The sequence below is a fragment of the Vulpes lagopus genome, chromosome X (assembly GCF_018345385.1).
Source record: "Vulpes lagopus strain Blue_001 chromosome X, ASM1834538v1, whole genome shotgun sequence".
Lineage (NCBI taxonomy): Eukaryota > Metazoa > Chordata > Mammalia > Carnivora > Canidae > Vulpes > Vulpes lagopus.
In genome coordinates, this window is record NC_054848.1 from 115,164,980 (window position 1) to 115,187,775 (window position 22,796).

At 40.9% G+C, this 22,796-nt stretch overlaps 1 protein-coding gene across 1 annotated transcript; it reads left to right on the forward strand.

Moving 5' to 3' along the window:
• The first annotated feature begins 1,220 nt into the window (after positions 1-1,220).
• LOC121482697 (RNA polymerase II elongation factor ELL2-like) lies at positions 1,221-3,050 on the forward strand. Its single transcript, XM_041740508.1, has one exon. It carries the CDS (start codon positions 1,221-1,223, stop codon positions 3,048-3,050), a length of 1,830 nt encoding a protein of 609 aa, XP_041596442.1.
• The last annotated feature ends 19,746 nt before the right edge of the window (positions 3,051-22,796 follow it).

Consider the following 22,796-nt stretch of genomic DNA (forward strand, 5'->3'; position numbering starts at 1 on the left):
GAACATTTAAGGTCTATTCAGTTAGCAATGATATAGCACAGAACTATTAACTACAACCCCTGTGATTTACATTAGATCCTGAGAACTTATAACTGGAGGTTTGTATCTAGTCTGTTTCTGTGAGTTTGGCTCTTTCCAATTCAACATGTAAGTGATATCATGTGGTATTTTTCTTTCTCTGTCTGACTTATTTCACTTAGTGTAACACCCTCTAGGTCCCTCCTTGTCATGAATTGCAGCTTGTCCTTTCTTATGATTGACTATACATGTGTCTTCTTTATTGATTGATGGACACATTGAGGGACTAGAAGAAGATGATGCTGAGCTTTTTCTAGATGAGTGATAAGGTGGCAAGCAAGGCCTTCAGTTAGGGTAGGAGATCTGAAAATAAGACGGCCTGGGAGTGGGAAGGGGGAAAGGAGGGAGAATCGTGACTGCTGTCTTTTGGGGTGAAACTGGTTGGAATGATTTCTTGTAATTTGTGTGTATTCCGTGATTACACTGTACACCTCTAGAATGCCTAGCTGCAAGATTTTTTTTCAGCATGGGCAATTTCACCTGGATGATCCTGTGATTTGCTGAGGATCCTCGGGGGGAAGAGTGCAAAGAAGGCATATAATGGATGCAAGTGGCAAGCTAAGGAGGTGCAAACTCCTTCCACTCATTGGTAATGGTTAGAAAGTTGAGAAAGAGAAACAAGAACCTCTCAAATTTTGGTTTTTATACACCACTAATAATATATTTAGCTAAGAAATGAGGGCCAGGCTTCAGTCCCGAGGACTCCAGAGCCCACTGGCACGTCAGAGTAAATGCAAGGAGGACTTCCTGCTAATGGTGCTCCAGTTTTCATGAGCTTGTACCACCTAGTAATCCCCTCACCAAGTATCTCTACTTGAGGTTGGATTTACTGGGAGGAGATGACTTTTATGCACTGAGCTCAGGGAATAACTGAGCACTTTCCAGTGAGGGTAACAGTTCCTCCTAAAGACAGACTAAGATCTGAAAGAGAGAACATTGGAAAGGGATGAGATCTTTAGAACCAGCTTTACTTCTCCAGGTTCTATCTCTACCGGGCACTTCTCGCTTTGTTCTGTGGGGAAAAATCTCTTAGAATCACAGTTTTTGAAATGATAGCAATAAGAAATTTTTTTTTCCAAGGAGAGTTATCGTTTTCTAAAGTATTTTACTGTTTGAACTTTGATCTTTACAGATATGACTATATGGCAGCCTATGAAGGGAGAACTCTGGGGAGCCTGGTAGACCAGGAAGGAGAGGTGGCCATACAGGAGGCCGATGGCTTAGGGCCAACACAGGACCCTGTCACTGGGCAGCCCATGCAGCTCACCGGATCGGCCATCTCAGCAATGGACTCTTTTGAGAACTATGAGACTACAGTGCTTCCTCAGGCTTCTTTCCAGTTCCAAGGACTCGAAGAGTTTTTCACAATCTCCCCAGATGACTCAATCACAGATATATATGACCTTGACTTTTTGTTCTCAGATGTCGATGAGGACGACCATCAAGACCGTACCCCAAAACCGGTCTCAAGCTACAGTCCCTCCGAGCTCAGCTGTCCAAGCTCGATGCAAGAGGAACCGATGTCCACACTGACCAACCCTTGCCAGATGACAGAAGAGAAGAGGACTGAGGCAGAGGAGGGACCGTGCAACAAATGGAGAAGAATCAGGAAGCCGTGCATGGAGAAGAGAGTGCCGGTTCGGAAAACACCGCAGATGACTCCGGATCCAGTGCCCGAGAGGAAGAGAACAGCGCCCATTAACCCCGCATACACCATCCGAAAGTCCCGAGCTACCAGCAGCGTGCACCTGAGACCGTGCAGGGAGAGGGTGATTCACCTGCTGGCCCTGAAGGACTACAGGAAACCCGAACTGCTCATTCGCCTTCAGAAAGACGGCGTCACCGAAAACGACGTCAGCTCGCTTGGAGACCTTCTGCAGCAAGTGGCCAGTGTGAACCCTCAGACTTCTTCATACACCCTCAAAGATGACGTTTTCCAGGAGCTCCAGAAAGACTGGCCCGGCTATAGCGAGCTAGAAAGGCAGTCCCTGGAGCTGGTGCTCTCCCGCAGAGTACAGGGGCTGCAGAGTGCCGCAGATGCCAAGGGCCCAGAAACTTCTATGTGTCCCCAAGCCGATGCAGTGGCCTCCCAGGAGCACCTGTTCACCGCGGCCACTGTGCACTTGGCGAGGAGGAAGATCCGAATATCTCGCCTGGCGCGGGCCCCGGCCACGCAGGGAACCCTAGGTGGCCACGGGAACGACCCCGCTCCGTTGCCGCGTTCAGAAGTCACCACCGCCGCGGCCCCCGCCCCCGCCCTGGCCCCGCCGGCGCCCTCGCCGCGCCTCGCAGGGTCACAGCCGCCCGGGCCGGCGACACCCAGCAGCAGCGGCAGAGCCTGCAGCGTCGCCGCAAGACCCGCGCCCCGAAACATGCGCGGCCACCGGACTCTCATATCTAAGATCTTCGGGAGCCGCCGCGGGAAACAGGTCGCCGTGAAGACGTTCCCCTCTCTTTCCATTCAGTTGACCTACCCAGAGCGCATGCAGGGGAGCCAGGCGACGACGCAGGACCACCAGAGTGACGGGCCGCGGGGACAGGTCAGCGAGCCCAGGGGCCAAGGCCGCGCAGGTGCGCACCGGGGCTGCAGCGCTCCCGCGGGGGCCCAGGCGGCGCCCGAGGTCCCCGGGTACCTGGCCACCTATGTCACCATCGTCTCCCCCGAGCAGCGTCAGCGCTACGAGCAGGACTTCCGGGCAGAGTACGATGACTACCAGGCCTTGTACAACAAGATGCTGTCTCTGTCCAGCATCTTTATTGACCTAGATACGCAGAGGAAGCGCTTTCCTCCAGAGTCGAAAGAGTATCAGGAGATCAACGAAACAATCTCGCTAGAATACCAGAAGATGAAGCAGAGGAATCCGAACTATTGCGCAGAAAAACAAAAGTGCCAGGATCTTTATGACAAGCTGGTCCACATCAAAAGGTTGGTGAATGAGTATGACCAGAAGCACAGAGGATCACAGCACTAGGGCGGGGCTGGACTCCACAACAAGCAAAGGCTGACTTCTTTCAGGGCCTGGATGCCTTGCTCTAGAGTCTAAAGGGATGAAACCAACCACTTTGTGGGAACGCTCAACATGACCGTTTTCTTTCTTTCTACGTTTCTTTTGGTTTCACTTCTTCCTTCTTGGGATGTTTGTTGGTTTCGGTTTTGTGTGTGTCGATTTCTGTTGATCTCCCTTTGGTGTTATTTTGATTTTTGTCTATTTTCACTTCATTTTATTTTGCTTTTGTGTACTCTGAAGCTGTGTCATATCATCCCTTTTGACATATGACATTTGTGTTTTCACTCCCTTTAAAAACAAACAAACACCAAGGATCCAGTACCTTTAAACGAAATTTGTATCCATTGAAAAAAATGAAGACCTATATAATGAATAATATGAAAAGCCTTTGGACAGAAATAAAAAATTGCAATGAGAAAGATGAATGCTAGCGTCTTTCTTTTAACTTTTAATGCAAAAGCATCCTTAAAACATCAAAGTTGAGAAATTTGGGCAAAATACTATGGTTCTTCAAACAATGCACATTTTCACTCCATTAGGTTTATTTTTGAGTTTGCTTAAATCTGTTACTTGTATTTATCTCAGGGAACACATATCATGTGGTCAAACATGCAAAGATTTTTGAGAGAGAGTGAGCAAGGATGGGGACAGGTAGAAAGGGAGGGAGAAAAAATTTAAAAAAATGAAAGGGAGGGAGAAAAAAATTTAAAAAAAATGAAAGGGAAGGAGAAAAAAAATTTTAAAAAAATGAAAGGAAAGGAGAAAATTCCAAGCAGACCCCACACCCAGCACGAAGCCTGATGCCGAGCTTGACCTCACAACTCCTAGATAATGACCTGAATTGAAATCACGGATTGGACACTGAACTGACTGAGCCACCCAGGCGCCATCAAACATGCAAAGGTTTTGACCTAAACAACTCAATTGTGTTGTCTTTTCAAAGTACTATCATTTGAAATAGGAAACATATTTACATAACTAAGTTATTTGGGGGCACAGGGGAGGTACAGAGGGACATGGAGAGAGAGAATCTTAAGCAGGCTGCAAACCCAGTGTGGAGCCTGACTTGGGGCTCCATCCCACAACCCTGAGATCATGACCTGAGCCAAAATCAAGAGCCAGACATTTAGCTGACCAAGCCACCCAGGTGCCCTACAAATCTAAGTTCTTAGATGTTTCCTGAAATTTGAGTATTGTCTTTATTAGATATTTGTCTCCACCATCCCAAAGACAGTTGGTACATACCAAAGGATGAGTTGTATAAAATAGGAAACCTAATGATAAAATGAAAACTTATAAACTTACCAACCAACTTAGGAATTAGAACATTCCCAGTGCCCTTGCTGCTACCTTTGTTTTCCTCTCATCTACCCTGTGTCCCTACCTCCCCCAAAGTGGCAAACACCTCCTCAAGTTTACTTTTATCTTTCCCTTGCTTTTCCTTTTTTTTTACTACTTCCATTATATTTATAAGCATCCCTAAACAGTATATTGTTCAGTTTTTAGATCTTCATGAGGATGATGTCATACTACACGTAGTCATCATCTTAGTTCTTTCAGTCATTCTAATGCTTCTGGGATTTCTTTATGCTGATGAATAAAGCTTTAGGTTATTCATTTTCTCACCTCAAAAAAAATAATTTTCTCACCTCTGTGTCAGGTCATCAAGTGACCTCAGCATAATTTAATTATCCAGTCTCTTGTTATTAGAGATTGGGTTGTTTCTCATGTTTTGTTATTACAATGTTGCTGTGACCACTTTTTACACGTTTATCCCTTTCTTACTTTTTAAAGATTTTATTTATTTATTCATGAGAGACACACAGAGAGAGGCAGAGACACAGGCAGAGGCAGAAGCAGGCTCCCCACTGAGCAGGGAGCCCGATGTGGGACTTGACCCTGGGATCACACCCTGAGTTGAAGGCAGACACTCAACCACTGAGCCACCCAGGTGTCTCTGTTGATGCTGCATTTAAGATGTTGGCCAAGCCTGGGGGGTCTCATCGGAGGTTTAACTGAGGAAGGATCCACTTCCAACATCACTTCTGGAGTTCTTGACATGACTCAGTCAATTCCTTTTGAGCTTTGAGCTAGAGCCTTGGTTGCTTTCAAGATGATGGCTGGATATAGACTTCAGTTCCTTGCCATTGTGGGCATCTCCATGGGGCAGCTCATGGAGCCTGCCTGGTAGTGGGCTTTAGTAAAGAGTCTGCTAGATGGAAGTCATAATCTTATATAACAGAACCACGGAAGTGACATCCTATTTCCTTTGCCATACTCTGTTGGTTAAAAGCAAGCCACAAATTCTGTCCACCCTTAAAGGGAGAAGATTACCTAAGGACATGACTGTCAGAAGGTGGGATCCCTGGGGGCCATCTCAGAATTTGTCTGCCACAGCTCTCATCTTTAAAAAATTCAAATTCTTTTCAGATAACCAATTTCAGCATTCCCTCTTTCAACCAGTTTATTATGTCATTCCTCACATTACTGAACAACAAAAAAAGAGACATTCATTTTCTGATAAAACACCTGTGAACAACTCATGCTGTATAAAATATCAATTCATACAGTCAGAATATCTTTCAAATTAGGTCTCAGAAAGTTATATCACAGGAGATGGTCTTTGAAAAAAGTAAACATTTTGATTCAATGTTCTTTAAATCAGTACACATCAATATTATTACATTCTTAGCATATGTTTGATTAAAACTCTTCCTCACTTTTAGAATGAAAACATTTTCATTTACTGACTGGTTCCATTAGAATATCTTTCTGAATGTTCTTTACTCACCGGAAGTTATGAATGCCTCTGCTACATATTCATTTATTAGCATTTATATTTATATTCCCTAGAAGTAACCTCAAAAACTATTTTACATACTTAATAATACCTCTGTGCTGTTTCTGAAAGGGCAAGGTGGCTTGCTTTGCTTGACAAGCCATATGCTCTGATCTTCTCTTTCCATGATGAGATTTTAGCCTTGATGTCCTTCACGCTCTTCAAATTTGGCTCGAAAAGCTGTACCCAACAGTGTCCAACTTCTACAATCTCTGCATACGTCTCCCATGTCATAGCTACTCTGGTTGAAGATTTCCTCATATAGAAATTGTCTCGCCCATAAAGGGGCATTTCTCTCTGTACTGGATTACAGGGGCTATAAGTGATCAGGAAAGTCCTGCCAGAAGGGACTGTTTGGAGGTGTCAGTGTTTAACAACACAACACTAAAATTTCCATTAGCTAAAATACTGGGAAGCCAACAAATGCCCATGTGTGTGTGTGTGGGGGGGGAGGTGAGGGGAGTATAGTCTGAAATTCAGAACAAGGAAAGGTAGTGCCTTCATGGCCAAAGTGTTCTATGGCAACTGGGATGCAAATTGTATCTGAGTGCCAGGCAGTAGACTGGGTGCTTGAGAAAACTGGTTGATAATACAGTTCCTGCTTTGGGCAGATTTCAGAGTATGTGAAAGAGATAATTAAGAATACTGCTCTGACAAGGGGGAAGCCGATGATGTTGGGGAGCAAGGATGGGAAACAATAATCATCAGAGATGTCTATCATGGAGCATATTTCAGGCACTACATGCAGTTCTTTATCATAATTTTCTGACTTAATTCTCATCCTAATGCTGTGAGATAGGTGGTATTATGTCAGTTTACAGAGGAGAAGATTTTGACTCATAGAGTTATAGTGTTTTGACCAAAGTTGTGGGACTAGGTAATGAGACTTGAGACTTAAACCCATTCCTGTCTAATTTAAAGCTTCTACATGAGGAAGTCCAAGCAGGCATGCTACTGACAGAGATTCAAATGAGTAGATAATCAAAACAGTAATAAAGACTCATTGCCTTCTATAGTATTGTGGCAGGAGACCAGGTTCTGAATTCACAACTGGGCTTGAATCTTGACTCTGCCACTTTCTGTATAACTTTGGAGAAATTACAAAATAGCTCTGGAGATTGGTTTTCCTATCTATTTTGGTGATAATAATACTCACGTGATTATTGTGCCTAGTGCGAGGTAATCACTCAATAAAAGAGCTGATCTTGTTATGATTACTTCGCCCTATTAGATGTGGGCATGCGTGTATTACAAATCAGCAGGCAGGGGGATTAGCTTCAAAGTTATCAACAGAATGAGGAATATATACTATGGCTTGGGATCCATAGAGAAACACTTCAGTGAGAAACATGGAAAAGATATCAAATGGATTGTTTGATGAATTCAGGTCCATGAGGCCTCTGAAGTCAATAAAAATTTGTGGTGGGAAGCTTCCCCTAGGCTATACAGATACAGTAATAAAAACAGGTCTCGTTCTAGCTCAGGACCAATACCGAAGCACACATACCAGCCAGGCCTTTTCTTACAGTGTCATATCACCTCTTAGAAGCAGTATGATAAGGTTGACAGTCCAGATGATTGGTGACTCAGGGGACCAGCATTCTATTTTCCTTTGCTGAATTTTCTCATGTGGGTCATTTAACAGGGATATGTTGATCTGACAATGTAGTAATGGCCACATTACACCGAAGAGCTACTATAGATGCAGTATCTGTGTGGGGTGGCATGATGGTAGTGGTAGTTGAAGCTATGGGATAAGAGAGTATAGTTGCTAAGGAAGTCAATGGGGAGAAAAGTGTCAATGGCTGGTCCTGCCCTGGAAAAGGCACCAACATTTAAAGATACAAAAGGAGGAATAGAAGCCAGCAGAATGGCCAGAGAAGAAAAATGGAAACTTCAATGTCTGGGAACCAAGTGAAAAGGTAATCCAGGGTTTCAAATCATACAGAGAAATCGAGATACTTAAGTTCAACTCCCCAAAGAGCAGCATGAAAATGCTGAACTCTGGGAATCCTGCAAGACTATATTAGGATCCCTGCTCCTTCCCCAACAGAACTCAAAACTATAAGTTGATTCTAGTTCCAGAAATTTTCAATGTATTTACCTAATTTAAAAAAAGGTGCCCTATGAGGGCACCTGGGTGGCTCAGTTGGTTAAGTGACAGATTCTTGGTTTCAGCTCAGGTCATGATCTCAGGGTTGAGATTGAGCCCTACATTGAGGTCTGCCTTAGTGGGGAGTCTGCTTGAAGATTCTCTCCCTCTGCCCTTTTCTCTGTTGTGTACACACTCGCGTGTGCACTCTCTCTCTCAATAAATGATCTTTTTTAAAAAAGGTATGAAATACTTAAATTCCACGTGACATTTTCAGTAACTTGGTCACTGACAAATGATTATTCTTGGGATGCCTGGGTGGCTCAGTGGTTGAGAGTCTGCCTTTGGCTCAGGGCATGATCCCGGGGTCCTGGGATTGGGTCCCATGTCAAGCTCTCCACAGGGAGCCTGCTTCTCCCTCTGCCTATGTCTCTACCTCTCTCTCTGGGTCTCTCATGAATCAATAAATTTTTTTTAAAAAAACCAAGAAATCATTAATAAATTTTGGCACTATTAGCTCTACAGTTTTAACTGTCACCAACATACTTTTTTATTTTTGCTAGTGTTATATAATTGGGATGAAATAGTGTTTTAGAAGTCCCGAGGCCTGAGTACAAAACAAAAAGGATTATTAACTATCTAATTTACAGAAAATAATTTTGAGATATTAGCAGAATATACACTCATTATACTATGTGGGTTGCTAGTCACATATGTGATATTTTCATTTTTATTTTTTGCCCCTTTAATTGAGATACTTAAAACATTGGTTGAATGTTTTGCTTCTCCTGTGTTTTGCAAGCCTTTAAAGTATTTGAGCAATACACATCCTCTTTTTAGTTTAAGTTCACGCTTCCTGTGCCAGGTATGACATTCAAATTTTGAAGTTAATTGCTTCCCAATTTCAAGTGGAGTGATCTTTGACATTAAAGCAATGAAGTTTTCTCCTATTTTCTCTTCAGGCATACATGAATCTTTCCCAGGTATAACTGAGGTTTAGAATAACATCTCTTTGTTGGCCTACCAAGCTGTCCCTTCGAGGGACTACCTGTCCTCCTTTCAAGAAGATGAGATATCAAATCTGACTTAAAATCGCCCTTCTCGGTTCCATGTCCTTGTCTGCCATCTGTCTAATTAGGTGCTCACTTGATACAAAATTGACTTTCCTCATTCATTAAAGCTGTTGAAACAGAAAAGCATGTTTCTGCCTTTTCTTTTCATAACACCTCAAATTAACTTCCACTATGACGTAAAGCCAGGGAGGAGTAGTGATGGCCTCACCTACCTGTTCTAGTGACACTTCTTGTCAAATAATGAGTGACTTTCAGATTGAAATGAAATAGCTGGCACAGCTAGCTCAGGGACAATTGATATCACTATCTTGAATCTTCTGGTCGCTGCACTTGGTTTTGATAAGGATAATTCAGATTCAGTGTAGAGATGATAATTGGTAACCTCTGCTTCCCATGAAGCCATCAGAGAAACGTGGGTACCTGGATATGAGAGACTTTGAAAACCTTTTCATCTGCTTTTCACAGCAGAAGCATATATAAATAGCACAAACATGTTGAACAGCTAAACATTGTAAATTATATCTTTACCAAACTTCTGATGGTGTGGTGTGAAGAGAGCTTGTGTATTTGAGCTTATTCTTCTTGAAATACTTTTAAAATGACTACAGTTCATAGGATTCTGTGTATATGCTCAATTCCTTAGTAAGAGTTTAATCAAGTCAGCACTAGATTAATAAAATATACTACGCAATGTTATCATTTTCCTTAAGAGATCTCTATGGGACACGAAATTTTTGATATTGATATGTAAGCCTCAAAAGGTAGACCTATGCAATCAATTATGTAATGATACTGTGGCTTGGGATTTATAGAGAAACACTTGAGTTAGCAACACAGAAGAAAATCAAATGGACTGTTTGATGAACTCAAGTGCCTGAGGATTTTGAAGGCAACCCAAAAATGAGAAGAAAAATTTCACCCAACCTATACAGATGAAGGAATAAAAAAACAGGTTTTGTGGTAGTTTGTGACTAAAACTTCAGCAAATATGTCCAGTCATTGCTTACAATGTTGCCCTGTCTCTTGGAAGTGGCGTGATGACAGTCCAGTTGACTGGGGAAGCCCAGAGACCAGCATTCTCTACCCTTGCCAGATTTTCTCAAGCAAGTCAGTTGCCCTGTCTTTGCATCAGATTCTTCTGACATGGGTCTGAAAATAAATGCTGTTTCTAAATTATTTCAAACTCTATTGAACGACTTCAGACTCTTCCATGAGTGCCCTTTATTCTTTTGAGCTTATCAGTGGATAGTCCTTGAGACAGGATTAAGATATTTTACAGATGAGAAAACCAAGACCCAGAGAAATAAAGTGACCTGCTTACTTTAGGGTTTCTTAGTTTTAGCACAACTGACATTTGAGCTGGATAATTCCTTGTCATGGGGATGGAGCTAGCCTGCACATCATGGAATGTTAAACAGCGTCTCTGGCCTCTATCTATTCCTAAGATCCCGGTAACAAATCCCCAGTCATTGGCATGTCTCCATGACATTGCCAAATGTTCCCTGGGGGGGGGGGCAAAATATTCGGAGCCACTGGCCTGAGCAACACAGAAAGACAGAAAGACAGTGGCAAGATTTAGAAGTGGAGTCTCGGCCTCCCGACCCCTACTCTGGTGTTGTTCAGCTGCACTGCCTTACACATGAATTGGTGCTTTGAGTGAGGATAGATATCAGGTTAGATCCCCTTCCCTTGCCAAGAGATGACCTTCTCTGGAGTTGGTACGTTGCACTGCTGCATTATAAATCCCACACTAGCATAATGAAAACGTGTAAATAGAAAAAGGCCAGGTTGACGTGTGTGAGTGATCTATTGAAGAGAGACCTTCGTTATTTACAATTATTAAAGCATAGTGTGTGTCTCATTAATGCTGAATATATTCAGCAGTGTATGTCTGACAAAATTAGGCATTACAGCAAACACTCATTGCAGTATGCAGAAGTCAAATTCAATAACCACTTCATGAATACCTTCAAGTTATAAATTTCATCTATATTAATAGTTGAATAGCTTTATAAAACACACAAATATTCTAATGATATGAAAACAAGTTTGACAGAGGAGCTATGTATCCAGGGGAGAACACTATGACACCCTATAGGATGATTTTAAATAGGGCAGTCAGGGAAAACTTTACTGAGAAGTGGGCATTTGAACAAGACTTAAAGGAGTCATGAGAGCAGGTCATGCAGAAATCTGGAGAATTAGTATTCTCAGGCATAGGGAAGGGCAAATGCAGTAGCCACAAAAGAGAAATAAGTTTCTGAAATGTTTGAATAACATCAGGGACCCCAATGTTTTGGAAACACAGTAAGTAATTGAGCTGTGGGAGAGATAACAAATCTAGATTATGTAAGGCCTTATAGACATGGTAAGGGCTTTGGTTTTTCTGAGTGAGATGAAAGGACTCTGGAAGGTTTTAAGTGAAAGAATGTTATGATCTACTTAATTTTAGAAGGATTACTCTGGCTGCTGGGTTTAGAACATACTATATATAAAGAATAAGAATCAAAAGAGGGACAGTAGTTAGGATGCCACTAGAATTAATTCACATAAAAAATAGTGGGAGCTTAGTAGAGAATTGGTGGAAGAAGTGCAGGAAATGATCAATTTGTGGGTATTCTGAAGGTATATGAAATATACTTTTCCTAATAGGCTGGATGTGGGATGTGAGAGAGTTAATGATGGCTCCACACTTGGGGCCTGAGAAATGTGAAAGACGGTGCTGAGATGGGGAAACCTGTGTGAAAAACAGACTTGGGGGAAAGAAAAAGACCAGGGTTTTCTACAGGCCATATTTGAGATGCCCTTATTTGTCAAGAGTTTAAATAAATTTTGGGGCAGCCTGGGTGGCTCAGCGGTTTAGCACTGCCTTCAGCCCAGGGTGTGATCCTGGGGACCCAGGATCAAGTCCCACATCGGACTCCCTGCATTGGGCCTGCTTCTACCTCTGCCTGTGTCTCTGCCCCCCACCCTGTGTCTGTCTCTCATGAACAAATAAATAAAATCTTTTAAAAAAGATTTAAAAAGAGTTTAAATAAGTTTTGACTTGAGAGGAGAGGTCCTGGATGGAGATATGTATTTTGGAATCATTGGCATAAAGTTACATTTAAAGCTGCAAGACTAGACAGGATCACTAAAGTTAATAGAACATTCAAGAAATGAGCTCTGAGGTACTCCCACCCCTAAAAGTTTGGTAAGATGAGGAGGAATTGGCTAAGGAGACTGAAATGACCATTTCTGATTTCTTCCAAGAAGTTAGCTGGATGTAGACCTGAGTTTCTTGCCATGTGGGCATCTCCGCGGGGCAGCTCACAACTTGGCAGCAGGCTTTACTAAAGCTAGCAAGGGAATGAGTCTGCTAGCAAGATGGAAGTTATAATCTTGCATGGCATCTCCATGGTAGTTACATCATATCACCTTTGCCATACCCTCTGGGCTAAAAGCAAGCCACAAATTCCACGCACACTCAGAGGAAGAGGATTCCATAAAGACATGAATAGCAAGAGATGGGATCACTGGGGGCCATCTCAGAGTCTGCCACAACTCACATTGCCTTTAAAAAAACTCAGAAGTAATTATTTTGAGATAACCATAAGAAGAATGCTAGGATAGCATGGTGTCATGGGAGCAAAGTGTAGAGAGTGTGGAAAGGAGAGATAACCCACTGTGTTAGATGCTTCTGATAGTGCAAATAAGATGAAGAGTGTGACAGTGATTGGATTTAAATACATGAAGGTTATTTGTGACATTGACTGCTACAGTTTTGGTGTAATGGTGGGGTTGATCTTCTGATTGCAATGGGCTCAAGAAAGTATGAGAGAAGAGTAACTGGAGGTCTCAAGTGCAGTCAAGTCTTTTGAAGAATTTTGGGGCTAAGAGGAAAAGAGAAGGGGCACCTGGGTGGCTCAGTGGTTGAGTGTCTGCCTTCCGCTCAGGGTGTGATCCTGGGGTCCTGGGCACCTGCTCCTCCCTCTGCCTCTCTCTGTCTTTCATGAATAAATAAACAAAATCTTAAAAAAAAAAGAGGAAAATAGAAAAAGGGAAGTAGCTACAATAGGTGTAAGGCCAGAAGTGTTTTAACACGATACGAGAAATTTTAGCATGTTTGTATGCTGATGGGAAAAATCCAACAGAGAGGGATCCCTGGGTGGCGCAGCGGTTTGGCGCCTGCCTTTGGCCCAGGGCGCGATCCTGGAGACCCGGGATCGAGTCCCATGTCGGGCTCCCGGTGCATGGAGCCTGCTTCTCCCTCTGCCTGTGTCTCTGCCTCTCTCTATCTCTCTGTGACTATCATAAATAAATAAAAATTAAAAAAAAATTAAAAAAAAAAAGAAAAATCCAACAGAGAAGGAAATTAGAATGATTCTGAAAAGAGAGGATAATTGAAAGAATGATGTTATTTTCTTTCTTTTTCAACTTAAAGACATAAAACACTTTATTTTAAAAATTCCAAGGATGCTTCAAATGTCCATTTGTCAAGCACCCACAGAGTTCTAACCATTGTACAGAACATTAAGACACTTATTTGTACACTTTTAGAGCAAAATGGCCTTTGCACTCATTTTTGCATGGCATTGGCATTTTAGTCCCACTGACATAATGTGACCAATTCTTTGAGGCTTGCTCAAGAAACAGGTTTCTGATCCATAGACATAGATCATGCAAGAATTTTCTTTGTCAACTGTTACACTTTGTGTCCCCTCCCTCTGAAACCACCACCACCTCTTCCTCCTCTGAAGCCTCCACCTCCACTTCCTCTCCCACCTCAGTCACCTCCCCTCTTTCCCCTTTAGCCTCCTTTGCCACCACCTCTTGGAGGTCCCTTCTCACCTGGAGGTCAAGGTAAAAACCTTTACAGTGGTTTACACTGTACACTTTATATGGGTCCATATAGAACTTCTGCAATGTTTTAAAGGAAGATGTCTTCATATTTCTGACAATTAATGGAGAAATAAAAATCTCTAAGCTGTCCAAATATTTCAATCACTTTACCAAGTTGTTCCTTGTTCTCTAAATAAACTGGAGTGTTGAAATAAGGCCCGTATTTTCTTCGGTAGTACATTTATGGACTATGTCATCTTCACAGGGATGAGGAAGTCTCCTAATAAAACTACATGTCCCAGAGGTCCCTGGTCTTGGTCACAAGAGGGTGATGTTATTTTCTAAGTTTGGGTCTTGGGGGAAAGTGGAGGAGATAACCTTAAAGTAGAGCACAGACAATATGGGCAGGAAGGAGGGCCTAGCATATGTGTATATTTATGAGAAGGAATAGAATATATGTTGTTATAGCGTGTAAGGTTCTTTTCTGAACTTCTTTCTTTATCTGTCTCTCTTCCCCCTCCTTTTTTTTTTCAAGCAATGCCATCAGCTGTGAGTAGAGGTTGAGAAGAAAGTGTTGGATATCTGAAGTAGAAGAATAATGCAGAAAATAGATTTCTATGACAATGAGGGAGGGAGAGAATTACAGAAATATATTACAATTGCCTAACAGCATTCAAGGCCTTCCCTAACTTCAAGAGATTTAGAATGGAAATCTTTCTAGGTTTCCAGAAGTAGAGGAGAAGCAGTTAAATTAACGTCTAGCCTACAGATGGACTGTGTAATAATATAAGCTAGGTAGAGAGGAATGAAAAGTTACTAAGGGTGATGAGCCTTGGTGAGGAGAGGATAACTGGAGTTGGGGCACTGGAAGAAATGAACTGCAAATATAGAACATAGTAGAATGAGATGTTTGAAACAAACTATGGAGTGGCTTTATCTTTGGTTATGACAGGGTCTAGCATATACCCATGGGAGTAGGGGAATGAGATAGGGTGGAAAACAAGAAGACTTGGGAAGAGGAAGTCAAATATAATATCAGGGTGTTTGAAGCATTACCCATGTGAATAATGAAATTACCACGAATTTCGGCTGAGGTAGTATTGGTTAGTGACAATGAGCTAAGAGATAAAATCTCCAGAAAAGGATGGAGAACTTGGCCATTTTCAAGGTCATTACAAAGACAGAGTGTTGACCACTCCATGTTGTCACCATTTATAGATATTCAAAGCAAAGAGATTTAGGGAGGGAAAATGAGAATGTAATTAAAACATCCTATAGATAGGTTGAGGGGGCTTGGCCATTTTCAAGGTCATTACAAAGACAGAATGTTGACTGTTAATCTGATATCATCCACCTCCTCTCAATACCTGAAGCCACTATAGTTAACTTTACTCTCTTACCAAACTGTAACATTTGTTCAGATAATCAATTAATTGCTTAGTAGTCACCTGTGACTGATCTGGAAGTGAATCACTAAGTGTGGAGATTTTCCTCCAAGTAGAAGTCTAAAAATGAAAACTGGAATCCTTATTTTAGCTGAAGGCCTCGAAAATCCAAGAAAAAGTAATTCAATCAAGGTCATAGTGTTAATAAGGAGCAGAGCCAACAATAGAATAAAACTGACTTAAGATTGACAGATTTAGCCAAAAAGCAAAATAAAAGCAACCACAGCAGCAATACAACAAACAAAAAAAGAAAACAGGGTGGTCTGTTAAGTTTGGATTTCACATGAACAATAAAAATTTTTGGTGGTAGTATGGCTCAAATGTTTCCGCAAAACAGTCTTGTACTGGTTGTCTCTGCCTCTGTCCCTGTTGCTAGAGAGCCCAACTGTATAAGTTATATGGTGTGTGTGTGTGTGTGTGTGTACTGGAGGAGGGTTGCTGTAAGGACAATGGTTTGGATTTTCTTTGTGTTCAGCATAATACCATTAGAGTATTTTATGAGAGTTGAAGGCTATTATAACCAAAAGCCAAATAAGCCAAACAGATATTTGCAGAAGGGCTGCATCATCACCCCAAGTACGCATCTCTTCTAAGGACTGCTTCTTGACTCTCTTTCTGATAATCTAACAATTCGAGAACTTCTCACCAAGAACAGTTGCAATTTCTGGGGAGAGGAGAAAGTTTGTTGGAAGGTTGGTCAAGTATACTCATCTTTACCATTTTCCTTGCTATGATTTCTTTTATACTGATTTAGAATCGTGTTATTATTATTTTTTAAAATATTTTATTTATTTATTCATGAGAGACAGAGAGAAAGAGAGACAGAGAGAGAGAGAGAGAGAGAGAGAGAGACAGAAAGGCAGAGACACAGGCAGAGGGAGAAGCAGGTTCCATGCAGGGAGCCCAATGTGGGACTCGATCCTGGGTCTCCAGGGTCACACCCCAGGCTGAAGGTGGTGCTAAGCCGCTGAGCCACCGAGGCTGCCCCCAGAATCGTGTTATTAGCACAGAGAGATACTATTTCGAAACAAACACAATAAATGTTCACTAAGCAACATATATTCTCCGTGAAACCTTTTTTCTGAAGCCATTGCCTGCTCTCCTTCACTGACAGAACCTTTGGTTCCGCAGCTATTCCAATTATTTCTAAATGACTTAGCACATCATTAGAGATTACAACTCTCTCCTGGACAAAATCAATCCGTTTAAATAGGAAATGATTTGCTCCCAGATTAACAGAACATTAACATTTCAAACTATTGACTAAATATGTCAGCCTTTCAGATTTAAAATAAATAGACTTGCAGACACCTGGGTGGCTCAGTACCAAGCATCTGCCTCTTGATTTTGGCTCAGTCATGATCTCAGGGTCATGGGATGGAGCACGGGTGGGGCTCCGTGCTCAGCCCAGAGTCTTCTTCCCCCCGCCACTATCGCCCCCTGTGTCCCCCCCTTGAGTGCACATGCTCTCTCTCAAATGGATAAATAAATAAAATCTTTTAAAAAATAAGTAGACTTGCAGTTACCAAAATGATGAGGTGGACAAACAAATCATGGCTGGTTTCTTGTTATTTTCCACAAATGGTAATATGGCATTTAAAAAAATAGATATGAGAAACTTTATTTCCTTACTGTTAATTTGGCTCTGCTCATATGCTCTACTTGATTTGAATTGGACTTAATCAGTTATTAGGCATACTTTTTCTAATATCCTCTTATAAATTCTTAATCTTTAAAGGTATAATGTTTTAGTTTCTTAAGATGCTTTAGAAATGATGATCATTTACAAATATAAGAAAATAAGTCACACAAGGCAATATTCAAATATTAATTAGCCAGTTCAAAACTTCCCTAAAAATGAATTAGTAACTAAATTGTCTGGTGGTATTAGTTAGGTTTTTGGGAATTATTAGCTTTCTTAGGTTGATAATAATTTTCCTTTTACTCCTGAGTGCATATACTGTGCCATTTATTACTCATAATGAAACTGTGCAATTATTTTAGATGTTAAAACCAAAGCTCAGAAAGTTAAGTGACTGGGGGAGGGGTGTGTGCCTGGGTGGCTCAGTAAGTTAAGCACCAACTCTTGATTTTGGCTCAAGGCATGATCTCAGGGGCATGAGCTTGAGCCCATGTTGGGCTCCCAGCTCAGCGTAGAGTCTGCTTGAGATTATCTCTCTCTCCCTCTTCCTCTCCCTCTCCTCCCACTCATGTGCACTTGCTTTCTCTTTAAATAAATACATAAAGAAAATCTTTGGGTTGCCTGGGTGGCTCAGTCAGTTAAGCATCTGCCTTCAGCTCAGGTCATGATCTTGGGGTCCTGGGATTGAGCCCTATGTCAGGATCCATGCTCAGTGGGGTGTCTGCTTCTCCCTCTCCCTTTGCCCCTCCCCCAGCTCACGCTCTCACTCTCAAATAAATAAATGAAATCTTTTTAAAATAAAGAAAGTTAAGTACCTGGGTCCAATATCATGCAGCTAGCAGGGCTGCGATATAAATTCCAAAGCCTGTGATCTATTTGCTGAGGAGTTACACAAAATCTTTGAAAAAGAGCTCAATATTGATCGGTGGTATATTTTGTGAGAGGTTTTTTGAGTATTCTGAAAAAATCATTATCACTAATAGACAATAACTTATTTGTATAGTGTTTTGCCATTATCAACATACTTTCATTTTTACTACCTTATACTATCTTATTTTCATTTTAAGCTCATATCAGCCATCAGAGATAGATAAGGTCAGTATATTTAGCTCAATGTTACCAATAAAATAACCAAGAGATTAAATGCTGTTGCCAAGGTCATAGATGAAGCAACATAGCCAGGAATCAGGTCCAGACCTCTTGTCTCTAAGATCTCCTACATCATGCAGGTCATGCCCCCTTTAAAAAAAAAAAAAGATTTTATTTATTTATTCATGAGAGACACAGAGAGAGGCAGAGACACAGGCAGAGGGAGAAGCAGGCTCCATGCAGGGAGCCCAATGTGGGACCCGATCCTGGGACTCCAGGATCACACCCTGAGCCAAAGGCAGATGCTCAACCGCTGAGCCACCCAGGCCTCTATGATAATGCCCTTCGGATGCCACCCTCACTCACTCTGCTTGGGCTCTGACAGACTGCATTAGGCATCCTTCTTTTGCAGATGCCTTCATTCCTCCATTTGGTTCCTCATACCTCATGCTGGGCCTCTCTTCCATGGTGATGCCCATTCCACATACTCAGGCTCTGATAGCCTTCTCTGTGCCACATGAACACCTGCCTTGCTTGTGTCATCTAATTCTTTAGGACCGAGCTGTTCTGGAACAGAAGAGGAGGAGAGCCTCTAAAGGGATATGGTCCATGAATGAAGGACAGCACACAAAGACAGCTTCGTCTTTACTTAGCTTTCCCTTTGCAGTTTTCTGGAAAAAAAGTAGCAGTCTCACTGGACTGAAGCTATTAGCAGTCAGGGCCTGAGGCTGTCAGAGTGAATGGATACTGAGCGAGGATATCTCTATGGAGAGGAGAGAACCACACAATGGGGATTCCTCATTCTGTGTTTCTCATAAAAGATATAGCTGGCTCGCTCCAGAACTGCACACAAGTAGGGCGAGACTCCAAGGAACCCAGCAGAGATTAGCAACTAGGATGCTAAAGAGCTGAACAGAGATTCCAACTGCTATGTTTTCAAGGCATTTTATTTGTATAATTATTTGTTTAATATTTTATTTTTCTTCCCACATGGAAGAAAAAGTGCATGGCATGTTTACTCTCTCATCAACTCTGCACTACTTAGACCATATTAACATAATGCAGATATCATGTAAAAAAATGTAGATATCATGTATTTTCCACTAGGCCTCTTCAACAATTATTTTTACATTGACATTGAGTTCTATAACCAACTTAAATTTGCTTTAGGTTTGAAGCTCAACCCTGAACCGCCTCAACAGCAGACACTGATTGTAAACTCTGTGCAGTTCTCTCTGTATAGTGGGTTAAGTGTTTGAGGTCAGTCTTTTTAAAATCATAATCCTACATCCATGGGTTATTCAAAATGGTTTGTGTGTGTGTGTGTGTGTGTGTGTGTGTGTGTGTGATCTCACATAACAGCCTGATTGGAATAATGGCAAATGGCATGACCAAGCAATGCACAAACAGATACATACAAACAACCAGGAAAAAATATGCAAAGTGCAAACTGTTCAACATGATTAGCTCTAACTGGAATGAAAAGTAAACCAACAGTTATCACATTTGAAACATCAGAAAGTAGGGATGTCTGGGTGGCACAGGTGGTTAAGCATCTGACTCTTGGTTTCCCGTCAGGCTGTGATCTCAGGGTCACGAGATTGAGCTCTGGGTCGAGCTTGGCACTCAGCGCAGTCTGCTTAAGACTCTCTCTCCCTCTGCCTCTCTACTCTCTCTTTGAAATCAATCTTATTAACCTGTTCATATCCATTTTTCTGGTGGGGCTATTATAAATATTATAAATATTGTTGCTATAGACATATTTTAACATATACCCTTATTTCAAGAGTTTCTTCTAGGGTAGCAGTTCTCCAACATTGGATCTGCAACACCTTAGGATCTCTTTAAAGTCTTAAAAATAATTAAGAACCCCAAATATGTATATATGTGTATATATGTGTGTATATATAAACATGCTATATTAGATAGCAAACTGAAAAATTGATATTTATGTCATTTCATTTGAAAATAACAAACCCATTACATGGTATTAAAATATTTCAATGAAGAGTAACTATATTTTTGAAACAAACAAACAAAAACAATGGGAAGAGGGGCATTTTTTTTACTTTTGCAAGTCTTTTTAAGTGCCCGGATTATGAACAGCCAGTAGGGTCAACGTTTCTGTTTCTGTGCTCAATCTATTGCAATATATCATTCTGGTTGAAATAATTTTTTCTAATATATGCATTTGAAACCATCAATTTACTTTAATAATGCTTTAACTGCATGCCCTAAATTTTGATATGAAATATTTTCAGTAACGTTCAGTTTGAGAGGTGCCTGGGTGGCTCAGTCGTTTAAATGGCTGCCTTCGGCTCAGGTCATGATTTTAGGGTCCTGGGATCGAGCCCTGCGTCTGGCTCTCTGCTCAGTGCTTCTCCCTCTCCCTCTGCCCCTCCCCTGCTTGTGCTCTATCAAATAAATAAATAAAATCATTTAAAAAATTCAGTTTGAAACGTTTTATAACTGTTACTATTTTATTTTCGGCCTATGTTTTATTTAGATTTGTGATGTCTTCAAAATGAAAGTTCAAATTAGGTTTTCCAAAATCTTTATTTTCAGGGTTACCATTTTCACTGTTAAATTCATACTTTCTCATTAGTTATTTGATACTTTTAAGAAAGTGTGGGGACATTTTGTTTCATGACTTATATGTGTATCAAATCATCACATTGTACACCTTAAACTTACATTTGTTCTATGTCAATAATATCTCAATAGAGCTGGGGCGAAATGGCAGCAGGAGACATGGCCTGTGTGTATAGATCCAGCTTCTTTAGTTTCCGGAGTATTGGACTGAATAACCTAGCTCACAATTTTTACAAAAAGAGATGCCTTTAATCGCTTTTTAATTATTAGGGTTTTTTCTTTGAGATTTTAGAAATTCCATGTGGCTCTTTTATAAATCCCAATAATATTTTTAAAAAGAATATCTTTCTTCTCCTTTATATATTTCATTTAAAAATTGTTAAATCATGTATTCCATTTTATTGTTTATTTGTTTAAATATAAATACACTGAATTTGAGATTTTGTATTAGATAATGCCATTAGGTATAGATTCTGGGCTAATTGTAGAGTTTATTGTTTCTGCTGATTCTGTTTGGAAGTGGATTATTTTCTGGCCTATTATGTTTTTGGGAGCTAACAACTAGTTCTTTTTGTGGAGATTCTAGAAAGCCCTAATTGGGGACCCATCTCTCCAGAGAACGTTAGCATTTGTTTCTTCCAAGAACACCAGGATGCTACTCAACTAAAAACACTTGATTGTAATCTCTTGTCTTTTTTCTCCCATGCTGCAGAGAAGATGTAAATTTGAGCCTCTTTGCCTTCATAAAGACTGTGCTAATGTTAGGACTTTTCAGAGGAGACTCCTTTTTCACTTAGACTCCAATATGAAGCAGAAATTTCCTTATTATCTTTTTTTACTATCTTGTGGATTTTTCTCCCAAGCCCATCTTTTCACTGAAGATGTGGGCTTTTCAGAATCCCAAATTTTTACAGAGGATTTTAGCCTTAATTCCTTCCTGTGAGGCTCAAGGCTTGAATCCTTTCCTTCACTTTGCTGAATAACAAGTCTCTTGGTTATCCAGATAGAGAAACACCGGCAGAGAGCCACAACAGATGCTGCTTTAGCTTCAGCTTAATAGGCTGCTTCTCGGCCTCTTCAATTTGACTCTTCATTAAGATATTGTGAGTTCAGATATGCATTAAGAAGCTTGGTATTTTTATCTGACTTATCTATCCATTTTATACTGGAGTGATTTAAAAAAAAAGACTTTATTTATTCATTCATGAGAGACACAGAAAAAGGCAGAGACCTAGGCAGAGGGAGAAGCAGGCTCCTCACAGGAAGCCTGATGTGGGACTCAATCCCTGGGCCGGGATCACCACCCAGGTGTCCCAATACTGGAGTGATTTTTAAAGTTATTTAATATACTGCCACAAAGAGCAGTCTCATAAAGGTCTTTTTAAGAGCACTATTATATATTTTTCAAGGTCATGGTGAAGGGAATGCCCTCTGAACTCCCTCTGGGGGTATAAGTGGGTACACATGTGAAGGGCACACAAATAAAATCTTCCTCATTGGCTCATTCTATACATTATATCTAGGGATTTCGGACATTTCTATTATATTTAATATGACTGCCAATACTAAGACTTTGTAGTCAACGAACCCGGCAAACAGAAGCCATCTTTACTTTTTGCTAACCCATCTGCAAAGGACACCTATATTGATAATTTTGACCCAATATGAAAATGCTTTCCTTTTCCAAATTAGAAGAGCCCTGTAATCTATGTTCTATCTGAATTGTGTCCTGGCATTAAACTTTTAAATTAATCTCCCAGAGAATACCAGGATCTGGCTCTATTATTAGACAAGGAGGAGCACTGGCTTTTCTCAGGAGGTAGCTCCCCAGTGATAGCATTAGTAACTGCAAGCAAGAGGATAGAGAGGATATTTCTATTTATTAAGGGAGGTGGGAATTCAGGTTTGGGAATACCCTGAGACTTCTGTATCAGCTGATATTACCCTTCTATTATCTATATCCAACTTGTTCCTGTTCAATACAATAACTATGTAGAGAATTCGGGAAGCTGTGGATTTAACTGAAATTATGATTTTATAGCTAACAGGGTCATATTAAGTATTTGGTTTTCCTCTTACTCAACTCTATAAATATAAGAGACAATAGATTCATTTAG